Raw genomic sequence first — 17,133 nt, forward strand, 5'->3', positions numbered from 1 at the left:
TCTAGATGGGATCCTGAGAACTACAGCAGTGAAGGGCTGGAACCTGGGGAAATGATGTAATGGGTGGCATCCCTTCAAACTCCCTTTGCCCACAGGTTCACATGGCTCTCCTCATCTTGCTGTTCCTGCTGCCAAGTCCCTTACACTCCCAGCCCACTTGTGATGTCTCCAAAGTGACCAGCCTGCTGGAAGTAAACTGTGAGGACAAGAAGCTGAAAAAATTGCCTACAGACCTGCCAGCCGACACAGGCATCCTCCACCTGAGCAAGAACCAACTGGGCACCTTCTCCACATCATACCTGGTGCATTTCACTCACCTTACTCACCTGTACCTGAGTAGATGTGAGCTGACCAGCCTGCAGGCCCATGAGAAACTGTTAAAGCTGGAAACCCTGGACTTATCCCACAATCACCTGCAAAGTCTGCCCTCCCTAGGACGGGCACTGCCTGCACTCACTACTCTAGACGTCTCCTTCAACAAGCTGGGTTCACTGTCTCCTGGTGCCCTGGAAGGCCTGGGCCAACTCGAGGAACTCTACTTGCAGAACAATGATCTTAAGAGTCTGCCCCCTGGGCTCTTAATGCCCACAACTAAGCTGTTGAAACTCAGTCTGGCCAACAACAAACTTCGTGAGCTGCCCCCTGGGCTCCTAGATGGACTAGAGGATCTTGACACCCTCTACCTTCAAGGGAACTGGCTCAGCACAATACCAAAGGGCTTCTTTGGGTCCCTCCTCTTGCCTTTTGTTTTTCTCCATGCCAACACCTGGTACTGTGATTGTGAAATCCTCTACTTCCGTAACTGGCTCCAAGAAAACCCCAACCGTGTCTACTTATGGAAGGAGGGTGTAGATGTCAAGGCCATGACTGCTAACGTGGCCAGTGTACGATGTGCCAATTTGGGCAATGCGCCTGTCTACTCCTACCCAGGGAAGGGCTGCCCTACCAATGAGGGTGACATAGACTATGATGACTATGCTGATACCCCTACCACAAGGACTGAGGTGAAGTTCTCTACTAACACTAAAGCTCATACTACCTACTGGGGCCTATTCTACTCAGAGTCTTCCACTTCTCCAGACAGCCAAATGACTTCTTTGCCTCCCATCCACGAACCCACTAAGAAACAACCTACATTTGCCCACACAGAGATCCCAGGTTTCACCACACTCCCAGATACCATGGAATCCAACACAGCCTTCTACAGTCTAAACAATACTGTACCCACCACCACCCCAGAGCCCACCTCCACCCAGGCTACCCCAGAGCCCAGCAGCACCCCAATGCTTACCACTCCTGTGCCTACCCCAGAGCCCAGCAGCATCCCAATGCTTACCGTTCCTGTGTCTACCCCAGAGCCCAGCAGCACCCCAATGCTTACCACTCCCGTGTCTACCCCAGAGCCCAGCAGCATCCCAATGCCTACCATTCCCGTGCCTACCCCAGAGCCCAGCAGCATCCCAATGCCTACCATTCCCGTGCCTACCCCAGAGCCCAGCAGCACCCCAATGCCTACCATTCCTGTGCCTACCCCAGAGCCCAGCAGCACCCCAATGTTTACCACACCTGTGCCTACCCCAGAGCCCAGCAGTACCCCAATGCTTACCACTCCCACCCTGACTACCCCAGAGTCCAGCAGCACCCCAAGTATTCTAGTGTCTACTATCCCCCCAGTGCTCACTACCACCCTGGCCCCTCCAGAGTCTATCCCAAAGACCGTTTTAGAACAATTTTATACCCTAGAGCCCACTTTACCCCGTACCTTAGAATCCACAATAATAATCCCAGAGCAGAATAGTCTAAATTCCCAAGCGGTGCCTCAAGCAAGTTCTGATACTCCTAAAAGCAATCCTTTTCTCAACTCTGACTTCTGTTGCCTCCTCCCCCTGGGCTTCTATGTTCTGGGTCTCCTCTGGCTCTTATTTGCCTCTGTGGTCCTCATTGTGTTGCTGACCTGGATCTGGCATGTGACACCGCACAATCTAGACATGGACCAATCTGCTGCACTGGCCACAAGCACACACACCACAAGCCTGGAAATGCAGAGAGCAAGGCAAGTAACTATGCCCTGGGCCTGGCTGCTCTCCCTTCAAGGATCACTCCCTACTTTCCGGTCTAGCCTTTTCCTGTGGGTAAGGCCTAATGGGCGTGTGGGGCCTCTGGTAGCAGGACGGAGACCCTCAGCTCTGAGTCAGGGTCATGGTCAGGACCTATTGGGCAGAGTGGGTATTAGGTACTCAGGCCACAGTCTGTGACAGTGAATGCTAAGACTTTACTGGACTCTCCTAGGACCTAGCTAGGACAGGAGGTTGAGAGCATTACAGGACCTCCTATTTACTTCTCGTTTATCTGAAGCCCCTTCTTTACATCTAGGCACCCAAATCCAAACCTTACAAATCAAGAGGTAGTGAGGTGATGTATCCCTGTGGTCACAGGACCAACCTCCCTCCGTTGCTTAGAGCATTGCCAGGCTACATGGTCACTACCACTTTGTGGGGGGAAAAAAGAGCTGGAAAAAGCAGATAGGAATAGTGTGGCTCCCAAATGTTCACCCATGGAAGAAAACGTGGAAAGTCATTCATCAGGATGGGAGCACTACCCCTAAGTATCATGAGTACTTTTCCCTTGGTTAACACTCTGGTTTTCTACCAGTGTTATCATTTGTATAATAAAACTATTTTTTAAAAGAAGATGTAGCTTTTTGGAGGGAATGGGAATGGCTGAAGCACCTGTTCTAAGAATTCCCAAAGTCTCAACTGCCACCACCCTAATCCCAAATACCCAACAACCTCTGGTTGTAGCTGAGGGTGGTCAGGTAGGACACCTCCACTTTAGTGATTCATATCCTGCAGGGTTTGGCTACCCACCAGGGTACTTCAAGTATCAACTCCAGAATAGAAAATGTTCTACAGCTGAGAGGCAGAGCTAAAGACTGCCTGCCCACCGCAGAGGTGGGTATGTTCCCCACACCCACAACCTTTAGAACACAACTCTCTTGCCGGCCAGGTCAGTGTGACTGGGAAAGGGTGTGGCAGCCTGTTGGATTTGACTGTAGTCTTAAGTCTCATGCTTTCAAAGCTGGATGTAATAGCATCTCTCCCAAAATTCCACCAATTCTCCCAGCGAGGCCTTGTTCCGTACCCCATTTTAGTTTAATCCAGGCTTGGGGCCCAGATGAAGGAAGGTTGCATTTTTCTGGGTCTACAGAATACCCTTTTTCAGATGATTCTAGATTTTTCTGTGAACCTGACTGAATCTCTTTCCAAACTCTTCCAAGTAAAGGACAAATCTTAGAGAGGTTAGCCATCAAAGACTTCTCTTCATGGACTTTACCTACCAGTCCAGCTTCCTCTCTCAAGGTATCGTGTACCTGAACCTCTACAAATGTGTCATGGGTCACTGTGCCAACAGTTCTCTTCTGCGCCCATTCTCACTTCAGCTACGAGTTCTAGCTCTTTAGCCTATCTCACCACCATGAACAAGTCTCTCTCCTAAGCAGTCAGGGTGCAGTCCACTACTATAGCCATTTCCAAATGTTCCCGCCATCTTCTTGATGGAGTTTAAACTTAAGGTGCAGGCTTCATATGCCTCCAGGTAGCACCTTGAGTAACCTAAGACACAGTGTGCTGGAATTAAGGAAAGTAGCAACAGAGGTACCAGGATGCTGCACTACCATCTCTTTGTGTTAAGGCTCTGCCAAGGGGACAGCTTGCACCTGCTGCCTGCCTGTTCTCTGGCCTGGCACCTAGCCCCAGCCCCCCCCCCCCCCGGCTGCCTAGCACTTCTTCTGGTTTGACCTTCCCATAGCTCTTTATAGAAGTCTGTAGGATTCTTGAAGGCCTGGTAAACACACGTCTTAAGAAATGAATGAAGAGGGTTGGGGATTTAGCTCAGTGGTAGAGCGCTTGCCTAGGAAGCGCAAGGCCCTGGGTTCAATCCCCAGCTCCGAAAAAAAAAACCAAAAAAAAAAAAAAAAAAAAAAATGAAGAAAATCACTTTCCCTAACCAACCCAGTTTCTGAATAATATTCTTCTTTTGCCTCAATCCTTGGGTTTGACTCCAGTGTGTTCCCTTAAGAGCTCTCACTCAACCACTGTGCTTCTAGCCCACCGAAGTCCATGGTTTTTGTTTGTTTGTTTTGTTTTTCTTCAAGACATGGTTTCTGTGTCCCTGGCTGTCCTGGAATTCACTTTGTAGACTAGGCTGGTCTTGAACTCAAAATATGCCTCCTGGGTGCTGGGATAATAGGTGTGAACCACTATGCCCTGCTCCAACTTAGACTTGTTATCCCTTCCCTCTTTTTGCTGAAAAGACGGATCCCAGAGACTTCTCCTGAGAACTGTGATGTAATTTGTGAGTCAGCTGCATTTTGGGGCAATGGCTTGAAAGCATGCACATGCACAAGGCCCAGTTTTCTTTCTTCTTTTTTTTTTCCTGTCAGCTGTTGAGTTACGACTTACTTAAATAGCATTTTCATAAAACTGGTAGGTGATTTTCTTTAATAATTTTGTTAAAAACTCCAGTTTTTTTCCCAGAGATATCAGCTTCTTTATGCAGCTAGCTCCCCCTCTGATCCTCAAGACTATCCAGATTTAGGGTTGGGGTTATCAATCCAATTTATTAAGTCCTCAGGGAGGAGGAAGGCCACATCCTTCCATCATAGACCCTTTGGCCATCTTGACAGTTTCTGCTTTCTCCTGTCTACTCAGATCTGCCTTTGATTCCTCAGAGAGAGGGATCTGCTGTCTTGTGTGCCCTGAAATTAACACCCAAAAAGAGACTAGAAATCCTCAGGGTGTTTCTTAGGTCTCCTCAGGAACAGCCAGGGACAGAATGATCCTAAGTATCAGGCCAGGCACAGCAAGCTGGAGCAGGGGTAGAACAGACTAAAGTTCTTTACCACAAAGGAGGGGACCACACTGTAGAGGGAAAATAAATAGAATAGCCCAGGGTAGCAGAATCCAGGCCCCCCAGGGCACAGCAACTGTAATAGCAGTGGGTGACTTGGAAACCCTGGCACACGAGTCTCAGGACCTTGCCAGATCAGCCACCGAGGAAGAGACGCTTGTAGGCCTTGTTCATCTGTTCCAAGAAGATGAAGGTGAGGACAGTGTGGGGGCCCAGTCGGGCATAGTATGGTGTGAAGCCCTTCCACAGGCTGAAGAAACCCTCATAGCGGACGACTTTCAGCAATACATCCTAGACAGACAGGCAGGCAAGTGCTGGGGCTAGGACCTGGCCTCAAGCACTCTGTTCCGTATACCCAGCTCCCTTCACATCCCTCCCAGGGCACCCAATACACTTTGATCCAGCTCCCCCTCCCTGCCTCCTCACCAGCCCATTCTTGTACTCTGGCTTCCCATCAATCATTCGCATATTTTGGATCCTGAAAGAGAGGAAATATGAGCATGAAAGATAGAAGGGGACCCTCCCGGAGCTCTCCATCCCAGGCTAGAGACTCACCTAGTTTTGACAATATCCACAGGCATGGAAGCAGCAGTGGTGACCAGGCCACTGATCATGCTGGCGCAGAAGTGGCACAGAATGTTGTCAGAGAAGTAGCCTGGGAGGTGAGGCAGAAGGAGGTAGTCAACTCTCAGGTAGCTCAGGCCGGACTGGGCAGCAAATGCTCAGCCTGATCTCTCACCTGAGTCCAGCAAGAATTGCTTGGATTGGGAGTAAGAAGCAAGTTGGGCAGCATTGACGACAACAGCTCGAGCCATGGTAGGGATGCAGCCCTGGAGGTGGGAAGATGGAGACAACAGAGACAAGAGTCAAAAAGGCCAGAGATCTAACCCAACATCCCCTAAGACTCCAACCCTTTCGCTCACCCGCCACAGTGTGGGGACTCCTTCTTCCCTTGCAATTCTAATTAGGGCATTAAACACATTTTTGTAGCCACGGCGCTGGTCAGCTGGAAGCCTGGGGGAAGGGCAGGGAAAGGCCAAGATCAGGACAGCCCATGGTCCATAGGATCAAAGAAAGGGAAGCCTGAACAGTTAAGTGCCCTGATGTAGACAAAGACAAACGACAACAAGGAAATCATCCTAGATTCCAGGAATGGGGCTGGAGTTCAGCTTAGCCGTGGAACTCACCGGCCATCAGCAGTCATCCTGATGAGGGCCACCTCAGCTGGTGTTCCCACAAATGCACCAGTTGCACCTGCAGTCATGCCAATCAGGGCTTTCAGGAGAAAGCCAGGGGGTGTACCGTCAGCCCCAGTCAGGCGCTCAAACAACACTGTATATATACCAAGACGTGTAGTGGTGTAGGTGGCCTGGCGCAGTAGGCCGGCTGACAACCTGTGGAGTAGAAATGTCAGCACATCCGGCCAAGGTCTGAACCTGCCAACCAGCAACCTCCCTCCCCAACTTGAGGCCACAGTACCCAGTGTAAATGCCCCTCAGCCCTTCTGCCTTCAGGATGCTAGTGAGGGCATGGAAACTGGTTTTGTACTCTCGAGTCTTGGCGCCTTCACCACTCAACTGCATCCGGTTCTTCACCAGGTCCAGGGGCTGCACAAAAACGGTAGCGCCCATCCTTAAGTAAGACAGGGAAGAAATCAGAGGTCAGCTGTTCCAGCTCTACTGTAACCTGGCAGCAAGAAGTTACAAAGGTCAGGGACTGACATGCAACTAAGGATTCAGGAGGCTGGTGGGAATGTGTTTAAGTGTGTGCATCAAGGGAAATGTGCCAGAAAAAGTCCAGTTGCCCAGTAAAGACCACGCAAATCAAAATACTTCGGGCAGTTCTTTAAGGTTCAAGCAGAATTAGGACTACAGGAAGTCTAAGGAAGGGTGGAAAAGGTGTCCTATGATAAAGCCTTTAGTGGCCTCGACCCACAACCCAAACAGGCACAGTGAAGCAATGGTGGTGGAAACACGGGGCAATGACCCTTGAATACAGCCCAGTTGGGCCCCTGCAATGGGTGAATAGATCTTAGCAACCCATCAGGGACCCCGCACCGGCTCAATTTACTGCAACATACTCCCAAGTTGCACTGGGCCCAGTTGCTTGCTCCCATCCCTTCCTCCTTTTTCCCCAATCCTGGGGCCTGAGCTTACCCAGCCAGGCCCCCAAACAGGAACTTGACAGACTTAGGGGAGGTACGGGGTTTCCCGTCCATCCGGCCAGCCCCGGGACTCGCCGTCGCCGCCATCGTCCCTTGATGGCCCTCGGCTTTGGGTCCCGTGCACGCACAGCCCCGCTCGCGCCCAAGGTGACACCAGCGCGCAACAGGGGGAGGGCGCGCGCGCGCACGCCCCTCCGACAGGCAAATCTGGCTCCAGCTGGAAGCTAGGGCGGGCGCAGGCTCGTAGCGCAAAGGCAGCCGGGAATAAGGCGGGGCTAAGATGCAAGGCGAAGGGGCGTGGCCGATTTAGGAAGCTACCCTGTAGCTCCCGCCCCCCAGAATTGGAATCGCGGGAAAAATAGTTTGTTTGAAAATATCGCGAGAGCAAGTGAGTCAGTCGAGTTCGAGCTATGAGGCCTCTCGCGGTAATTTCCAGCGGCGAAGGAGGGGGTAAGAGGCTGGTGAGCATTCTCGCGATACTTGAACGTATCGCGGCGGCCAGAAGAAGGAGAGGTTTGTAAACAGGTAGCTCCAAGATCTCAGGGACTAAGGGAAAAAAATTAGATCGTTTGCTGAGCACCGGAGCTCCCTTCATCTCCGCAGGCACGCTCTACGTGTCGAACATTTCTTTCAACCGGCCTTTTTGGACCGGAAGTCCTCCGTCCTGAGCGTCCAATACTGGAAGCGGCCTTTCTTACCGGAAATCCTTTTCCAGGGGCATAGGAAGAAGGCCTACCTGGCCGGAAGTCCCACCTCCTTGAGATTTCTCCCACCCAGAAGTTATTTTTTGTTACCTGTTTGCCTTCGTTCCTATTCTGTTCTACTTCTGTACCAGAGAAAGATACATTGTCTCCCTTTCCACCTCCACTAAGCTGGTTTGATAGCTCACTTCCCGAATCGGAGTTCCTTCCCCGACGCCCCCATGTAGCTGAGAAGTGGGACCTAGGGGTGGTTGGACCCCTGGGATCCTGAAGGAGAGGCAGAGAAGGCGCAGGACTTGGCTTCTGCTCCTGCTATCAGGACGCGACCTTCCCAGCTTTACCCCTCCTGCTGCCATGCACCCTGCGGCCTTCCCGCTCCCTGTTGTTGTGGCTACTGTGCTGTGGGGAGCAGCCCCTATCCGAGGGCTTATTCGAGCGGTGAGTCTGAGGGTCGGATGGGGAAAGGGTGTTGAGAATGGGTTTCAGACTGGAAAATGTACTGTTTTATCTGCAGACTTCGGAGCACAATGCCAGCATGGACTTTGCAGACCTTCCAGCTCTATTTGGGGCCACTCTGAGCGATGAGGGACTCCAGGTGATGCTTTCCTCATTTCCCTACGTGTATCCTGGGCAGGGGTTAAGTATCCGTGCTCAGGAGGTAGGAAATGGTTGAGATAGCAGTGGAATACATTGGACTGTGGGATACAGTTCAGTGATAGGGTGCTTTTCCTAGTATGAGTGAGATTCTAGGTTGAATCTCCAGCAACCCTCCCCTCCCCCGAAAAAACATGTGCATGATCGTGTCCAGCCCAGAGTCCAGAATCTAGAGATAAAAGACAATGTCCACCCCTAGAACTCCCAGGTATTTTTTTACTTTATGTACTTAGGTGTGAGGGTGTCAGATCCCCTGAAACTGGGAGTTACACTCAGTTGTGAGCTGCCATGCCACATGGGTGCTAGGAACTGAACTCAAGTCCTTTAGAAGAACAGCCAGTGCTATTAACCACTGAGCCATCTCCAGCCCCTAGAATTTCCAAATTTAAGAGGAAGTCTGAGAACAGGTTAAGATAAGGAACAGGTGCTTATCAGCCATGTCTCTGGAGCTACTTACTATCTGCATGGATGGCTGTGGACAGTCTTTTATTGGAAAACAAGTAATAGAAATTAGTTTAGGGCTATTGTGCTAACTAGTGAGATAAGCATGTCTGTAGAGTTCATTACGAAGTTCTTGCCACATAACTACTGCCACAGCAGTAGAGTTGTAAGATGGCTAATTGGAAAACGAAGCAATTGAATATGCTGTGAAAGTCAAATAAGTAGCAAGCTGAATCACTGTCCCTGGGAAACTTAAAAGCAGAACTAAACTAGCCTTGAGAAGTCAAGGGAGCCTCTGGGTAAAGGGATGTTGTTTACTGTAATTGCATCTTCAGGAAGCTAAGAGATCTTTTCTGTTTTTTTGAGACTGGACTCTAACTCTGGCTGTCCCTAACTCACCGACCGTGCAGGTCAGGCTGGCCTCCCAACTCATTGCACTCCCACGTGCTGGGATTAAATGCATGTATCACCATGTCTACCTGAGTTGTAGATTCTGATTTGGGTGGGACCACAAGAATGAGTAATGGTAGAGTTGCCGAATACAGGTAGTATGTGTACTGTTATGTTTAGTAGGTCCTGTGGAAGACAGAATACTAAAAGATGGAAAAATCTGTTTGCCTTTATCCCTCAGGGGTTCCTTGTGGAGGCCCACCCAGAAAATGCCTGCAGTCCTATTGCCCCACCACCCTCAGCCCCAGTCAATGGGTCAGTCTTTATTGCACTGCTTCGAAGATTCGACTGCAACTTTGACCTCAAGGTTGCTGAATGGGGAACGGGTGGTAGTAAGCAGGGTAAAATGACACCAGGAATGAAGAAAGGCAAGGTTTGCAACTCTGTCCTGCTTTGTCTTTTTAGGTCCTAAATGCTCAGAAAGCTGGGTATGGTGCAGCTGTGGTACACAACGTGAATTCCAATGAACTTCTAAACATGGTGTGGAATAGTGGTGAGGATGAAGAAGTCTGTACTGCTGGGTCTCTCCATATAGTTCAGTGGGAGGGCTAAAGACCTACAGGGCAGTTGGTTGAGACCTGCAAAATGTGCCTAAAGCCAGTTTCAGGGGATTGAGGAATGGAAGGTTAAATCCCTAATCTCCTGCTCCCTACAGAGGAAATCCAACAACAGATCTGGATCCCATCTGTATTTATCGGAGAGAGAAGTGCAGAGTACTTACGAGCTCTTTTTGTCTACGAGAAGGGGTAGGACATATGCTTTCTTCCGTCTTCTTTTGGGTTCCATGCCAGTCTGGAACCCAACTTCACTGCCCTATCCACTCAGGTTCAGGGTCTTCCTCATCTGTTTTGATTTTCTCATTTATGCCTTGTCCCAAGCCAGTAACCTTAGTTTGCCTGGCTTGAGACTGTCTTTTTTTCCTCAGGGCTCGGGTGCTTCTGGTCCCAGACAATAGCTTCCCCTTGGGCTATTACCTCATTCCTTTCACTGGGATTGTAGGACTGCTGGTTTTGGCCATGGGAACAGTATTGGTAAGTACCTAAGGAAAGAACTTAGAAGGTCAGACTGGATCTGTAGATGGGAGGTCTTATTGGATTTTCCAGTTATTTCTTAAGCCTGGTCCACTTTTCCTTACCCCTAGATAGTTCGTTGCATCCAGCACCGGAAACGGCTTCAACGGAACAGACTTACCAAAGAGCAACTGAAACAGATTCCTACTCATGATTATCAAAAAGGTAAGGGCAGGGTTGGGGATTTTAGCTCAGTGGTAAGTGCAAGGCCCTGGGTTCAGTCCCCAGCTCCGAAAAAAAAGAGAAAAAAAAGGGTAAGGGCACTGGAATGGGACCCTTTCTCCTGGCTGCCCTCGCCTTGAAGGATTTTTGAGCCCAGTAAGTAGACCAAGGGTTCAAAGAGCCAGAAAGATGCCCCCTTTGGTTGTTTCTTACCAACAACTAACCACAAGCAAAGGAGCTAGGGTAGGACGGGCTAGAAAGCAAAGATGAACAAAGGAAATTTCTGGCCTTGTGTATGGGGGTGTAGAGTAAGATGTAAAGAGCTGAAAGAACTCAGAGCAGGTGAGGGCTTGGGTTTTCTAGACTTGTAGCCTCTAGGACCATATAAGGTTATAGCAAAAGCCTTGCCCCTCCCAGTTCTGCTTCCCCACCCCCACAACCCACTTCCCTTATCTCTGCTTGTCCCCTCTAGCCCCAAGGTTTTATGTGCCCTAAGTTTGCACTGGCATAAAAAACTGGGGAAATAAGCCTTGTGTAGTGAGCTTTCTTAGGTTTGATTCCCAGCAGCTCAAAATCCTTTCCCTTTCCCAGGAGATGAGTATGATGTCTGTGCCATCTGTCTGGATGAGTATGAGGACGGGGACAAGCTTCGGATACTTCCCTGTGCTCATGGTAAGGCTCCTATTCTGTGTGCCCAAGCCTATGCTCCTGCCCAACCTGCAGGAACCAGGTGCTTCACACATGCTACTCCACAGCTTACCACAGTCGCTGTGTGGACCCCTGGCTCACTCAGACCCGCAAGACCTGCCCTATCTGTAAACAGCCTGTCCATCGGGGGCCTGGGGATGAGGAACAGGAAGAAGAAACTCAAGGGCAAGAAGAGGAAGGTGATGAAGGGGAGCCAAGAGACCAACCTGCTTCAGAATGGACCCCACTCCTAGGCTCTAGCCCTACTCTTCCCACCTCCTTTGGCTCCCTAGCTCCTGCTCCCCTGGTCTTTCCGGGGCCCTCCACAGACCCCTCACCTTCTCCTTCATCTGCTGCCCTGGCCTGACCCAACCCCCATATTTGGCACCTCTGGTGATCTCTTTGCACAAACTTTTCCAGTCTAATAAGCTGAGGATGAGGGATAGGGGACATTTCTACCCCAGGTTCATGAACCCAGCCTTATCCTTTTGAGGGGGCTAGAAGCCATAGGGACATGGTCTTCACTTCTTGGTTCTTGAATTAATAAAATTGTTTTTGTGGATGAAAAAAAGGATAAGATCATCTTTACACAGGTGAAATGCTGGAAAAATAATCACCTCATAAGATTAACTTGTCAGGGGGACAGCCCTGGCTGCATTTGCTATGACTCAGGGAGGGGGAGCCCCACCTACACAGGATGACTCAAGTGGCCCTGCCTCACCCGCAGGCTTGGACCCATTCTCTGGTCTGGGTGGCTATGTTCCATTACATACTAATTCAACTGGACCTGAAATGGAAATAACACTATAGAGGGGCCTATGTCACATCAAGACGCAGATACATAATTGAGGTGGGTCACAGTGCCTGTCTCCAACTAATGCGAAGTGCAAACCACACAGGTCCTTGTTAGTAGAATCTTTTTTTATTCAGAAAAAAAAAAAAGAACAAAACAAAAAAAAAGTAAAACAAAAATGAAACCCAAAAACAATTTTTTCCCAAACACACACAGGAGGGGGTATGGGTAGGGGGAGGTATCTGTCCATCCAGCCCCAGCCCCCAGCCCATGTGGTTTTGGCAGCAATAAGGGAAATGGGGTAATGGCCCAAAAAATAATGGTGTGTGTGTGTATGGAAAGAAGGGGGTGCAAAAGCCAAAGGGAGCGGTGGGGGAAGGGACAGATGAGGTCAGTACTGGGAACGCCGCAGGTGAGAGGCCATTTCATAACATTTCTTGTTGATCAAACCACCGTGGACACCTTCTTTGCCCATCAGCAGGACTAGCGCTGGAGGAAAGAGAAAGGAAGCTAGGACCCAGGTGTCACAATTCAACCCAGCCAGCTGTTCAGCAGCTGTCCAGCCCCGGGGGTTGTAACCTAACCTCATTCCCTCCTCCCCTTATACACAGGCAGGCTGTCAGTCACCCTAAAACAATAGAGCTTTTCAAAGAAGAAAAAAAGCTTTAAGACTAGTAAAGAAAGAACAAAATTTAGAGGTCATAGGCTTACAGGTTGTAGACTGATGTGGCTAGGAACTGCTTCCTACCTCAGGTCTTTACAGAACTCAAGATTAGAGCCAAATGCTGACTTAAGATTCCAACAGTCTACTCCCAACAAACTAATCTCAAAAAGCTCAAAGCAAGAAGACACTTAAGAGGTAATGTAGTTTCTTTACACAATGGGGATATGGGGAGCCATCCAAGGTTCCCATATCCAGCAGAGTAAATACTGTTTTGCAGCTCTGACACACATAAAACCAAGTGACTAACAGGAAGTTAGGGATTTCAAAGCCAGCGAATCAAACTTACTCTTGGCAGTCATGGTGACAGTGACATTGAAGGTGGGGGCTCCCCCGGTGCTCTTGGTACGAAGATCCATTGTAAATTCCCCGTCTTGCAGCAGTGAGTCCCGGATCACAGAACATTTCTGGCCCCCAAGTGTCAGCCCATTCACGAAAAAACTTGACCGGTCTTTGCCTACCAGGACACCAACCTCAGCTGGCTAGAAGAATCAATCACCTCATTAAGTTAGTGCACCTGCATAACTTGTCCTCTTATGTACTGTGGAGTTGGAGGTGAAGGTGTTTCATACACACCATCAAAAGTTGGGGAAAACAGTACTGTGGGTAGTGTAGAGAACGACAATGATCCTAAACTCTATTAAATGAGTCCAAGGAAGGAAAAATATTCCTTTGAAGAATTAGATTTTCATGCTTAATAGAAAAAGCAAAGAAAGAAATGTTGGGTACCAAAAACGGATCAATGATCGAGGGGGGAGCCTTTGGATGCTCAGAACAGTCCTTCAGGAAAAGCAGAAGCGGAGAGGGGAAGGGAGGGGGTAGGAAGGGAGGAGAAGTAACTTTGTCCTTATTTGGTCAAAGGTTCTGCAGGCGTTGTTAGGAGCCGGGACTCCTGGGTCTCCCGGTGAGCTAGAGTTTAGGTCTAGGTATCTATGCCCCAAGATAAGGAAGCTGACCCCTGGGGGCTTTCTAATTAAGTTTAAAAAGTTTATAAGGGCAGGAGACTAGTCTTTTGAGTCTAGACATCCCAGAGAACCTTACTCCTTCTCCCCCTTAAACCCCAAACCCCATATCCGGTACCCTCCCGCCCGGAAATCCCCTTCCCCCCATTCGAACTTCCGCTCCCCCTCCCCACTTCCGGGCAGTGTGGTCAGGGAAGGTGGTGGCAGGGACAGCAGCAGCCTTATCCCTTCACTTTTACCGTCTCAGAACTTCTCGCAAAGTTCCCCTACTCCGAGCCCTGCCGGATGGCGGGAAGGGAGGGTGAGGGGACTTCCGGGATTGGCCTCACAGGAATGTTGAGGCTAACGTGCCGAATTGGGGGTGTGTGTGGTGGCGGCCTCGCCCTCTCTAACGGAGTTGGGAGGGGCAGGGTGCTACCGAGGTCCTGCAGGGCCCAAGGCCACGCGCCTGGCGCTCCCATCAGCATAAGGGGAAACAATGGTGGAGGGAGAGCGAGCAGTCGGCCCAAAGGGGAGTCCAAGCTCCCCAAGCCCCTTATCAATCATAATCCCAGGCTAAAATTGCAGCGCGTGCCTGCCCCGCCCTGGAGGAGGCGGAAGTGGGCCGCCGCACCGGGCGACGCGCCCCTCCCCGCCCTGTGCCCCGGATGTAACGCCCCGTCGCAGAAAGCGGGGCGGCGGGCGAGATGGGCGCCGCCGCCGATGGGCGTAGAGCTTGGGGGGCAACAGAGGGACCTAGTTTCATGCAGCCGCCATTCGCGCCGCTTCAGGAAGAGGACCGGATCACGGCCTCTCGCTGCCCTCGCTAGACTGCGCCCGCCCCCACCCAAGTCTCCCAGAGGGTCTAAGCCTGATCAATGCCCCGGACCGCACAAGCCTCGCAGTACCGTAATGCTAACGAAGGTCTTCCCGGGGACAGCGGCCCAGACGGAGGGCGAGTCCTTGTAGCCTACGATGGCCGCGTCCTGACAGGTCCCGTCCGCCATAAGGCTGTCGATGTAGGCGTTCCACCCGGCCATGGCGCTGCTGCTGGGGCTGCTCTGCGGGCTGCTGCTGGGATCGCGGGCTGGGCTCGGGCTGACGGGCGGGGGAAGGCAGAGAGCTCGGGGCACGCGCTGCCGTCCGGAACGCGGCTGTGTTAGCTGTGCAGCAGCCCTCGCACCGCCACTTCCTGCTCCTCCCCCCCCTCTAGATTTTTATTTGCAAAGGGCGGCGGGGCGGGGCCTGCTCCCCATTCCCTCCCTCCGTCCCCCCCTCTTGCCAGGCCAGATAGCGAACTTTTGCAAATGCAATTTTAAAAAGCCCTCCCCCCTTTTGCAAAATTTGCCGAGTTCGATGGAAAGCCACGCGAAAGGCTAGAGTGGTGGTGGCAAGAGAGAGGCTAAGGTTAGGGCTCGCTCCAATTCGTACGGGATACAAACCACTTTGCCGCAGAAGGAGGAAACCAGAGGAAGAAGGGGGAAAAGAGGAAAATTAGTAAAATTGAGCAAATTAAAGTGGGTTCCGGGAACCCAGGGTTAAACCGAATCATTCCTCCACCCCCCAACCCCCACCTCCGCGGGAGGGAAGGAACGGCGGGCGGCGGCGGCGCGTGCGCCCGCGCCTGCGCCGGGGCAGTGAGAAGACAGCGCGTGGGGCGGTTGGGGCTAGCGGCTTGGCTGCGCGAGCGCGCGCCTGGCAGAACAGATTTGGACCTTCGTAACCGGGAAGACGCGTCCCCAGCAGGCGGGACGGGCAGACGCCCTGGGTTTTGTGGGCTGCACCCTTCTCCACATTTTACTTAAACGATAAGGGAACAAAAGTGAAATTGACATAATACTCTAGTAATTTTCAGTACTAAAGGTCTCCAACAAGGGCACCTGTCCCAACCGTCTGCCGTGGACGCACTTGGGTTCATTCGAGCGCGTCCCTATATTCCAGAGGAATCATTCCCTTCGCTGGATCCGCTCCAGCTCAGAGCCTCGCCCCATGCCTGAACCCTGACTACAGAGGTCACTTGAATAGGGGCGCCAGCCGGGTGACAAGACGGGACTCATTTTTCAAGGCGGAAGAATACTAAAGTACCAAGAATGACAACTTTTATAAGAAGAGGAAAGTCCCCTCTACTTTGGACCCATTGGGGCTTTCTTCTTTTCCCGTAAAACTTTTGCTAAGTATTTGTGTGCGATCAGGTCACTTGCCGCCGTGCAGGTCTAGGGGGGAATGGCAGGCCAGTGAGGCTGGAGGGAGTGAAGGAATCACTCGGGACCCTAGCCTCCGAGGGGCTCGGCCGCTTCCGGTCCCTCGGAGGAGGGGCGCCGGGGTATGCAGCCTCTCCCAGTGGAGGGATTTGGTTCGCTGCCTCTCTGGAGCCGGGTTAGGCTCCCTGATGTTCATCTCAAAATTCTGGCTCCCCACGACCCCCCCCCCCAGCCCTAGTTCTTCGACAGCCGCGTGGCTGAGTCACGGGCGGGGCCGCGCTGGGGCACGTGGCGGTCTGCGCCCGCCATCCCTTGACCTCTGATCTGCGCGCCTCCCGCCCGGGGGTGAAAAAATCCTGCCGGGAGTGGCAGGATGATAAGAGGGGAGGGGCGGGACGGGGACGCGACGGCAGGTGGGGACCCTAGGGTGGAGGCAAGAAGGGCCACCCCGAGGGTAGGGCGGAGGGGAAGGAGCGCTCGAGAGCCTGCCGCTGCGTGAGTCACCCGCTCCAGCGCCGGCGAGTGAAAAGCTGAGGCGCCCTGGGAAAAGAGCCGGTCGGCCCGCCAGGCTTCCGCGGAGCGCGGGGCAGACCCCACACTAGCCCTGGCCCTGCCAAGGAGGAGAGAATTACCGAGTGCAGAGATTCATTTCCTGCGGTGCTGCAAATGGATGGACAGAGTGGCCACAGGCGTCCAAGAGCTTACAAAGGGTCATCCCCTTGTCCCGTCCATTCATAGTTTTTTGTTTGTTTGTTTTTTTCCATTCGTGGTATAATACCATTCTTTGACAGGCAAGGGTTGAACGCTGAAGCGCCCACAGTCGGTGGGGAAAAGGACTCCTCACCACTTAGGCTTCACGCAGGGACATAAATGCTGTCCCAGCAGTATCTGTCAGGCGCCAGGCCAAAGCTCAGTGCTGGTCTATATTCGTCTCCTGGCCTCTCATCGCTCATCACTGGCCAAGAGAGGATAGGGCGGAGTGGTGCCGAAATGGCTGTTGTGAGGACCCTGAGAGGTGAAAGCGCTGGCCTTCTTTGGTCGAGGGGTGTCGACTTTAGACCACAGAGCTTGCTCAGCATCACTGATGCCTTCCCCCAACTGCGTGGCCTGCACCGCCTGCCTCCAAGTCGAGCACGTGTACATGTCAGTCTTGCAGCCCCTTTTCTAGGCCCCCTCCTCAGCCTGCCGGGCTCAGATTACCCCTGGCCTTTTAAAAAGGGCACTTGGTTTCTCTTTAACC

At 51.8% G+C, this 17,133-nt stretch overlaps 4 protein-coding genes across 8 annotated transcripts in view; 2 read left to right on the plus strand and 2 right to left on the minus strand.

Annotated features, from left to right (window-relative positions):
• The window catches only part of Gp1ba (glycoprotein Ib platelet subunit alpha), a 24,829-nt gene extending 19,838 nt beyond the window's left edge, over positions 1 to 4,991 (plus strand). The window contains exon 4 of one of the 2 annotated variants that reach the window (XM_063269910.1): positions 96 to 4,991. In XM_063269910.1, coding sequence (XP_063125980.1) covers positions 102 to 2,255 — 2,154 coding nt within the window. In that variant the 5' untranslated portion in view covers positions 96 to 101 and the 3' untranslated portion in view covers positions 2,256 to 4,991. The remainder of the gene's footprint in view (positions 1 to 95) is intronic. The other variant, NM_001109654.1, reaches the window with a different exon arrangement.
• Slc25a11 (solute carrier family 25 member 11) lies at positions 4,471 to 7,322 on the minus strand. The gene is made up of 8 exons (NM_022398.3): positions 7,065 to 7,322; positions 6,388 to 6,540; positions 6,096 to 6,302; positions 5,832 to 5,922; positions 5,648 to 5,738; positions 5,464 to 5,563; positions 5,335 to 5,386; positions 4,471 to 5,199 (listed from the first exon to the last, which is right to left on the minus strand). Exons 1-8 carry the CDS (start codon positions 7,157 to 7,159, stop codon positions 5,044 to 5,046), a joined length of 945 nt encoding a protein of 314 aa, NP_071793.2. The 5' UTR covers positions 7,160 to 7,322; the 3' UTR covers positions 4,471 to 5,043.
• A 193-nt stretch (positions 7,323 to 7,515) lies between these two features.
• Rnf167 (ring finger protein 167) lies at positions 7,516 to 11,808 on the plus strand. Of its 4 annotated transcripts, none has more exons than NM_001008361.1 (9): positions 7,516 to 8,211; positions 8,288 to 8,368; positions 9,500 to 9,625; positions 9,724 to 9,811; positions 9,974 to 10,064; positions 10,244 to 10,349; positions 10,460 to 10,553; positions 11,142 to 11,222; positions 11,306 to 11,808. In NM_001008361.1, the coding sequence occupies exons 1-9, from the start codon at positions 8,128 to 8,130 to the stop codon at positions 11,602 to 11,604; spliced, it is 1,050 nt and encodes a 349-aa protein (NP_001008362.1). In that variant the 5' UTR covers positions 7,516 to 8,127; the 3' UTR covers positions 11,605 to 11,808. The 4 variants fall into 4 exon arrangements, with proteins under 4 accessions (NP_001008362.1, XP_006246812.1, XP_038942250.1 ...); XM_006246750.5 differs by having other exon boundaries at positions 7,545 to 7,585; XM_039086322.2 differs by lacking the exon at positions 7,516 to 8,211 and having other exon boundaries at positions 8,354 to 8,368; positions 9,500 to 9,573.
• Positions 11,809 to 12,143: 335 nt separating this feature from the next.
• Pfn1 (profilin 1) lies at positions 12,144 to 14,849 on the minus strand. Its single transcript, NM_022511.2, is given in 3 exon segments — positions 12,144 to 12,519; positions 13,041 to 13,233; positions 14,601 to 14,849. Coding segments are annotated over 3 exon segments (423 nt in total). The 5' UTR covers positions 14,733 to 14,849; the 3' UTR covers positions 12,144 to 12,421.
• Between the last annotated feature and the right edge of the window lie 2,284 nt (positions 14,850 to 17,133).

The sequence above is a fragment of the Rattus norvegicus genome, chromosome 10 (assembly GCF_036323735.1).
Source record: "Rattus norvegicus strain BN/NHsdMcwi chromosome 10, GRCr8, whole genome shotgun sequence".
NCBI lineage: Eukaryota > Metazoa > Chordata > Mammalia > Rodentia > Muridae > Rattus > Rattus norvegicus.

Coding starts and splice junctions, on each gene's coding strand:
- Slc25a11 (NM_022398.3), bottom strand. CDS start 7,159: ATGGCGGCGACGGCGAGTCCCGGGGCTGGCCGGATGGACGGGAAACCC. Junction 6,541..7,064: donor CTGTTTGGGGGCCTGGCTGG/GTAAGCTCAGGC, acceptor GTCTTACTTAAG/GATGGGCGCTACCGTTTTTG. Junction 5,564..5,647: donor GCAATTCTTGCTGGACTCAG/GTGAGAGATCAG, acceptor CTCACCTCCCAG/GCTACTTCTCTGACAACATT.
- Rnf167 (NM_001008361.1), top strand. CDS start 8,128: ATGCACCCTGCGGCCTTCCCGCTCCCTGTTGTTGTGGCTACTGTGCTG. Junction 8,212..8,287: donor TCCGAGGGCTTATTCGAGCG/GTGAGTCTGAGG, acceptor TTTTATCTGCAG/ACTTCGGAGCACAATGCCAG. Junction 10,554..11,141: donor TACTCATGATTATCAAAAAG/GTAAGGGCAGGG, acceptor TCCCTTTCCCAG/GAGATGAGTATGATGTCTGT.